At 46.7% G+C, this 8582-nt stretch overlaps 1 protein-coding gene across 1 annotated transcript; it reads left to right on the top strand.

Annotated features, from left to right (window-relative positions):
- The first annotated feature begins 1722 nt into the window (after positions 1-1722).
- On the top strand, positions 1723-7857 carry LOC128726350 (Bardet-Biedl syndrome 2 protein homolog). Its single transcript, XM_053820154.1, has 11 exons — positions 1723-1848; positions 2082-2265; positions 2348-2467; positions 2767-2876; positions 2998-3403; positions 3467-4021; positions 5084-5184; positions 5279-5488; positions 5566-5729; positions 6183-6331; positions 7346-7857. The coding sequence occupies exons 1-11, from the start codon at positions 1723-1725 to the stop codon at positions 7444-7446; spliced, it is 2226 nt and encodes a 741-aa protein (XP_053676129.1). The 3' UTR covers positions 7447-7857.
- The last annotated feature ends 725 nt before the right edge of the window (positions 7858-8582 follow it).

Below are 8582 nucleotides of genomic sequence, written 5' to 3'. Positions count from 1 at the left end.
TCATCGCGAAAATGAGACGCTGGCTGATTGGAGGATCACTGGTAGTATTGCTTACGATCGCGATCGTCTCAGTGCAATCGAGTCCTGTGCCTCAGTTCGGTCTCGGAATCGGTGTGATAAGCCCATTTAGAGGTGGATATGGTGGATACGGTGGATATGGCGGATATGGAGGATATGGAGGACATGGAGGATACGGTGGATATGGAGGTTATGGTGGTTATGGCGGGTACGGTGGTTACGGAGGATACGGAAACGGATACTATCATCGACGAAGGCCTTTCTTTGCTCCTCCTGCGGTGTTGATCGGATGAGTTTGACGTTTTCGAATAAACGGAGAGAGAATGTTTGTTTGTGATAATGTTGCTGTAAATACGCTCGTTTTTTTGCCTGTAAATTGTTTTCGAAAACAAGCTTTATGGATTAATAAACTTCATTAATTTAATATTAAATTGGTGTTTATCGTTGTTTCGGGAGATGTTGAAACTATACTTAATATAATTATAGATCAGTCCTCATTTAATAAACATCAAGTTATTATAAAATAAAAGGATACAAACATACCCCAAGTGTGTTGTAAACCTTTGTGAGATAATAATTTGACTTATTTATACAGATTATTTTGTATACCCAATATAAGTCCGACACGCTTGCATGGGTTACAAGTTTATAATTGATACCATGACTAACAAAAGAATGAAAAGTTCACTTGGTTAGAAAACTATATTGGTTCATTTTCAAATAAAACATATTGCGTTTTTGGTTAACAGATCAGTAGGTGATCATTTAGAGATTTTTCAAAAGTGTATAAACTCAAATAAAACCGCTATGTTTTTGCTCGAAAAATAAATAATATTTCTTTTATTGAAATCATATAATATGTGCACAGTTTTTCATAAATCATAGTAATTTTAAATTGATCACAATCATTTTAAATTGATTCTCCAAGGCTCAGCGCTGGTAGCCTGCTCGTTTAGCTTGATCCAGCATGTTCGAAATTCGAAATTCACAACTCCATGATGAACCAAAACAATTTGGTTCATTCCACCCCTCGGGGGAGATATTCATTAAGTTCATTTTGAGTTCATCACATTAAAAGCATGTTCGTTGCACGTGTTTGCATGTTTGCTAAAGATCTTGCTTGCTTTGAAGATTCATCGTTGTTTAGTTAAGTTTTAAGTGGTCAACCAGTATGTTAAACTTTATGCAACGTATCTTTGAGGAAACAAGCTCATATCACTACTTATTTCTTTTATTTTAACATACATTTTCTTCAAATTGAAGCGCATTTTCCTCAAGAAGGTCTCCCAAGAATAATATGTATTGAACACAACAGATTTAATAGCTTTTGCTGTATGCTCAAACAATCCAACGATTTTTTGCTTTCAAATTACGTCTTTGGTACACTCGGTGGCATTGGAAATGTCATTTCTTAAAATACGAACAATAAATAATCCATTTCTCACCATCGCTTTCCGGAACCTGTTGCATCCGTGCGCCTCCTTTCGTCGAGGCCCTCATTGTCAACAGGTATGTCAACACGCGTTGGCGCGCATGAGCGAGCTCATCACCGTTCAGGCGTTGCCATGGCGTGAATCAATGGGCAAACAAATCGAAACGGAAACTCTGCTCACAACAATCCACCACCGCCATCAGCTAGTGGCCACGGGGAGCCATTTTTCTTGCCACGACACTGGATAACGAGTTGAATTTGAGCCACCAACGATGGATATGTCGACGAAGCCCGTGTTTTCCTTCTCCCTCAACTACAAGGTGTTCGAGAAGCTGGTAACATGCGGGAAGTACGACGGGATCCATTCCTGTCTGACCATGGTCACGACGGCGGATAAGGTAGGTGCAGGTTTGTTTTCCCTTCAAACATGGAGCGCCCAAGACGCAATGGAAGATGGTGAAAAGTGCAAACACGTTCACCATCGACTGCGTGCCAATCGCCATTGATTTCGTCGTGCTAACGTGGCTCGTGAAGGTGACCACACTTCCGGCGCTGATTGACCGTGCGGGGTCAGGTTTTGTTGTTGTTTTGTTTTCTATTCTCACACCCGCATACACCCCCTCCCACGCAGATCCTTATCCACACGCCGCACAAACGCTACGGGCTGCAAAACTCAAAGCTCTCGATTTCGGAAATCAAAAACGACATCGCGCTGCTCAACATGAACTTTCCGATCCGGGCGATCGTGGCAGGACGGCTGAAGAAGGACGACGAGCGTGACATTCTCGTGATTGGCAGTCCTTCACATGTGCTGGGTGGGTTTGCCTTGCCATTTTGGGTGGGGTAAGGGACAGCTCGTGTTTGAAAGGTGTTTGAAATGTGTCCGTTGCTTTGCAGCTTACCACGTGGATGAGAATTGCAATTTGTTTCAGCGCGATTTCCACGAGGGTGTACGATCGGCCGTGATCGGGTCGTATAGTAGCCATCCGGGTAATACGCTGATCGTCGGAGGCAATGGTAGGCAATATCGATCATTTATCTATCTTGATGTAGCTTTTGAAACGACTACACGTTAGATAGGTAACTGTAGATCAATCTAAGGTGTGTTTATTTACCATATTAATTTGTAATTTTATTGTCGTAACTAAACGTTGGACTATGATTTCTAAACTCCTACATGCACAACATGTAAACATCGTTCTTTTGAGTTAGAATTACCGCATTATCTCACCCAAGTTAGTATTAGCACAAGACACAAAACATTCCTCAGGTAGCGATTTGATAAAAATAACGTAATAATAAACAAAATGTTGCAGCCGTCGTGCGAGGGTACAATCAGGACGGCACCGAGGTGTTATGGTTGATAACGGCTGGCAGCGTTATAGCCCTGCTGCTAATCGATATCGATAAGGACGGCCAAAATGAGGTAAAAACCGTGTCGTTACTGATCTCAGACGAGACGTCATCGGGAAAGGCCCTTAAAGAATAAATACACCACCTATCTCCGCGCTGCTGACAAATGCTTAATTACGTGTGTCCAATTTCAGCTCATTATCGGCACGGATGATGGATGCATGCGGATCTTCAAAAAGGAAACACTGCTGCATGAGTTCACGGAAGGGAACGAGATCCAGAACCTGGCCGCTTTGCGACCCGGTCAATTCATGTACAGCGTAAAGAACGGTACGATCGGCGTGTTCGAGGAGAACGTCCGCGTGTGGCGCATCAAGTCAAAGGCACGTGCTACCGCTCTGGCCACGTACGATATCCTTGGTTGTGAGTCACGCCAGATGATCGTCGGTTGGAAAAGCGGCAAGATCGATGTTCGAGATCCACGCACGGGTGATGTTTGGTTTCGTATGCGAACGAACGATTTTGTGTGTGGGATCGCCTGCAATGACTACCGTGGTATCGGAATGCTCGATCTCGTCGTCGTGACGGCGGATGGTGAAAGTGAGTAGGATGCGTGGAAGAGGAGATGCGCTGTCATGCTGATTTTTCCGCGTTTTTCCCCAGTACGCGGTTACACGACCCCAACGGTAAACATGCTGACGCTGCACAACGTGGCCGACGAGGAGATGAGCGCGCTGCTGACACAAAAACAGAAGCTACTGCTCGAGCTGAAGCACTACGAGAACAACATCAAGTACAATCGAGAGATTTTGAGTGGTTCGAACGAGGGTAACCTAGTGCAGAGTGTACCGGACAATGTCGGGATCATACCGTCCAGCACGCGGCTTCAAATCGGCATCTCGACGAGCTACGATAGCCATGACATGAACATCGACATCACCGTTTCGACGAACAACTCGACAACGATCCGGGCGGTGTTGATCTTCGCCGATCAGCTGTTCAAGGAGGAGACGCTGATCGCGCACCTGACGAAGGACGTCTCGCGCATCCTGATACCGTTGAAAACGCTTAAGGATAATGCGCAGGACATTCACATCAAGGCGTTCGTGGGGTACCCGAGTAGCGTGCAGTTTCACGTGTTCGAACTCACACGCCAGCTGCCGAAGTTTGCGATGTATACGATACCGCACAATCTGACCGGTTCGCCGAAGAGCATTGGTGAGTAGGAGGTTGGCTGATGTGTTCCAGATGCGTCCCAGATATTGAGGAGGAATGATTTCTGTTCAAGTTGTTTTTACATCAACAGTGGAGAGTGTTGCCGGTAGTATGTTAGCATTAATCATGCGCTGGTAAAGTGCCCTATTTAAAGATCATCGACAACAGATGTTTTGAGTTGATGAACGCCAAAGCAAGCCTTGGAATTATGTGCTTATCTTTTGTGCGTTACGAGAAGCTTGTTGATTTTCATGTGATCCTTTTTTGTGGTTTGCAAATTTATGGAAAGTAGAAGATAAAATCTGTTGTTTGCTCTTATAAGAGTCTTGCTGATTTATTTTAATTTATCTACAATCTGGAATTAAGAACAACAAGTTTTATTTTCCTGTTTTGACTTCGAAGAATTTTCTTCGCATCCTGTCCTTCAATGCATCAATGTGCAACATTGAGCTACTGTCCGTGAGCCACTCATATTTATCTGACCGAATTCCACTGGGCCTAATCGATGGCGATGTTTTTCACGTGCTGATCGCTCGGGCTTATACACAAACAGACACTTCATTGTGCCAGTGACACCGTTCACACCCCAAGATACCACTCCAAGCACCGTCAATGGTTTGCAATTATCTTATGAATCTTTGTCAAAAAAAATACGCTTCGTTCAAAAATGCAAACGCATGAAATAATGCCATTGTAAATATCCCTTCGCGTTGGCAAACGAAAGCGATAAGTACAGAAACAGGTTTTACACTCCTTCTCTCGCTCTCTCGTTTTGGCCCTTCTTTACACATTATGTTTTCGGTCGGTTGTATCCCACTCTTTTTTTTGCTTGCCTTCATCTTCAATCACACCGCGTCATAGCCCGTTTTGGAGCGGCCGATGCCCGTGGTGCATTCAAACATGGCTAAATACAACCCACTCATACAAGTTCGCCCACCACCCAAACCGATGCACCACATAAGGAACGAGCCGGTTTGAGCTCCTTTGCTCTCTCATACACACACACATAATACACAGACATACATTGGGTTTTTTTCTTTTCCAAACTCCCAATGCCTACACCAGCCTACATCAACACCCTCCCAGCGAAGGATAGTCCGGGGAGTTGTTACGTCGAGTTTCGAATCTCCGAACGGCTCAAGCGAATCTGCATCTGGGTCAACCAGGTAAGGAGAGACGTCGGGGGCGGCGGCGACGGGAAAAAGCCAACAATGCCACCAAACCACAGCACTGCACAGGTCCGTTCTTGCCGTTTTGTAGAATTTCCTGCTACCGTCTGACATCGAGTACGTGACATCAGACGCTGACGCAACGGAGCTAAAGCTGAACCTGATCAGCCTCCGTACGGCGAAAAGCGTGTGCCTGCACTTCAGCTACGACGGCACGACCCGGTTCTACACCGAGGACATCGGTCTGGCCGGTGACCTCGTGCAATCGCTGGTGCAGTTTCTCAACGTAGACAACATGAACGTAAGTGCACGATGAATAACTGGCATTGAGGTTGCCAAGACGTACCTTAAAACCAGCGAGTGGTTCCGCCATTTCAGTCCACGGCGTGCTTCCCGGTTGTGCATGAGGAGTTGCGAGAGCTGTTTCAGAAACTCCAAGGACTGCAGGACACGGAAAAGCAGATCGGTTCGGAGATCGTGGAACACATCAACCAGATCAAGAGCCACCTGATCCGGGCGGAGGACGCCCGGTACTACAATGGGTGAGTCGGATGTCGAACGAGGATGTAATTTTAGCACGCCTTCATCATCCTCCCATCAAGTGCGCTAGGTGCGAATTGACTCACCAAAGTCTTGTAGCGAAAAGCACATGCGTTCATCTCTCCACCTGCGACTTCTAGTTGATCGTTCGTGTCACCTTTCGGTTGTTGTGCGAAACATCGCGATCTTCTCTGTCTGCGGTGCTGCAGAGTACAGTCAACCGGCGACAAGTTATCTCGCCGTCATGGCAACACAACCTCGGGGATGATGTCATGATCCTGAAAAAAGACTCTCACTAATCGCCCCTCGGTCATGGCGATGTTTCACCGTAAACCGTGCGTTTCGAACCTTTTCGCTGATTACATTTTGTTTCTCGCACACACTCTCTCTCTCTCTCTTTCTCTCTCACATGATCATAAACGCGATCGTTACATTAACGCCTCAAACAATTGCAGCGAAGACGTCATCAAGTATCACAATGAAATGATGGCCACAAACGAAGACATGGTGAAGAGCTACAAAATACGGCTGGTCAACACGAATGAAATCCAGCTGGCACTGAGGCGCATCCACGGCATCCTGTACAACGCGTCGAGATTGCGAGGTAGGTATCAGATCCGAACGTCGAATTGTCATTTGCACGTCCACCTGGGGTCTAAAAACATACCCTCGTCGGAATGGGGCGCAATGAGGTGTTACCGCGTCTCGCGTGCCTAGTGGGAAGCGTCCCAAGAAGGTCTCTTTCTCCATCCACCGTGGCGTGAATGAACGCTGAAACCGAAAATAGCGTCTCATGATGGTCAGAAGACATTGGCCAAATGAGTTTATGGACATGAATTATTCAGCTCGTCGGTATTCCACCAACGAAACAAACGATCGTTTGTGGTTCGGGTCCTGTGGATGGTAAAAGCAACAGCTACCGTTAGCTGCTACTTGACCAGCTTGACCAATCACTGTAACGTCTGTCAGGGCTTCGACAGTACCGGGAATTACCCAAGCCCGTGAAATACCCGACGAAATGACGGTGCTTCAGAAACGTGCGCTCTAAAATGATCGCGATTTAGCTCGTACCGGTCAGATGAGATTCATTTAGGTGGATCTGCGGTAGATCTTAATTATGCAGGTCATCAAGCAATTATCATTGACGGGTGAAATTTCACCCCCCTTTAGTTAGCATGTCTGGCTATTGTTGGTTTTGGAGCATCGTTTCGGTGAGTTAAAACGAAATCAGATCGTCTTATAATGAGGGCTTTCGTCTACGCGTGGTTGCAGCTCGGAGTTCGGATGTCTTTTGAATGAAACTCGAACCAAACTGTGAAGGTGAAAGGTACGACCAAGCCGTCCCAAGCTCAGATAGACGTCGAAGCTTAGTTCCCCTGACCACGTTCATTAGCACGCGCACCGGATGCAGTCAATGTGGGCCTTCACAACCATCAGTAATCCGGTAGAGAGGGTGGCTAGAAAAAACTACCCCTATCTGGCTACTAAAACCCCCGCGTTGCATTCTCAGGCCAACGCTTTACGATCGTGTCTCCATTCATCTGGACGGTGGGCGTGCGATCGTGTAAACCATTCCGCCTATTTATTTCACCCGCACTTGCAAATCTCTTTACACCAGCCGGTACATTCGCGACGGCCATGATCGGTAGGTTCAAGGAAGCGCTTAAGACGAACAACATCGACGCGGTGCTGAAAATCATCGAGATGGGCGAAATGTAGAGATAAAGGGGGCAGACATAGGACGCCACTCGCTAACAAACGCTAATTGAATCAATTGGACTTGGGACACCCGTCATCCGCGCGACCAAACTGCAACCGATGGACGGTGGGGGTTCTCACTCGCACGATAAAATGCAGCTCGATCAAGATCATTTATCGACGGAACGATCGACATCGATATCTGGAAAGTGAGTACCATTTTAGGCCTACACTACGATGAATTCGGATTTTCAAAATCCCATCATCAGTCGGTTTGGGTCTCAAATAAGGAAAGGACTACGACTTTCTGGACTGCGACACATCGCCTACGCCTAGTCGGAGTCATCGTCCTACGCGTCGTTCAGCGTGAATGGAGCGAATAAATCAGCGTCTCTCTCGGCATGTTCCGTTCGTTCGCCACAAACCTCCCGCGGGCACTTCCAATAAAACACAACCTACGTGATCGTGCGCCAGGATGACTTCATAGCGGACTCCATGGAGCACGTCTAACAGACCATCAGTACTTCGGGAGGAATTAAACCGATTGCTGCTACTTATTATTGACGGCGCGTTAGGATTGTCGTTCCTTCATTCGTTTTTGTTCGTACCAATCATGCTTGCTCAAATACACCAGCCATTAGTTAGATTGACGTACAAGTTGGACGTGCTCGAGTCGCGTGTTTCGCTTTCGTTTGGGGTTTGAGCATTGAGAAACAATTACGCTGCGGACGACGAACCGTCCGGTGGTGGTGTTCAACGTCCGTTTCGTTCGACGCCACGTAGACGTTCCTGCAGATGCGTGTCTCGTGATCGAACCCATCTGAGGAGAATTCCGGACCAAAAACACATCCCGCGGCCACGTAATATCTGCGAGCCCAAAAACAGAAAGAGAAATGCTTCAAAAGAAACTGGTTTCGCTGCAATAAAAGTCGCCGAGAACGGTGTTTGGCAGGGCGGGGTTCGGTCGGTGAGAAGAAAAAATAAGGCAAAAATGGTCTCCCCTGAGAGGAAGGAGTCTCTTCTTTCGCAACAGACAAGCGCACTTCATCCCAACGTTACGCATCTCGCAAGCTTACGGAGCTTCGTGTCCATAAACCAAGCAGCCGGGATTTTGCCTTGGAGCGTTTTAGCCCCCCAAAGACGACACATTGGTGCCG

This window comes from Anopheles nili, chromosome 3 (genome assembly GCF_943737925.1).
Source record: "Anopheles nili chromosome 3, idAnoNiliSN_F5_01, whole genome shotgun sequence".
NCBI classification, from domain to species: Eukaryota; Metazoa; Arthropoda; class Insecta; order Diptera; family Culicidae; genus Anopheles; species Anopheles nili.
This window is presented reverse-complemented; position numbering and strand designations above follow the sequence as displayed.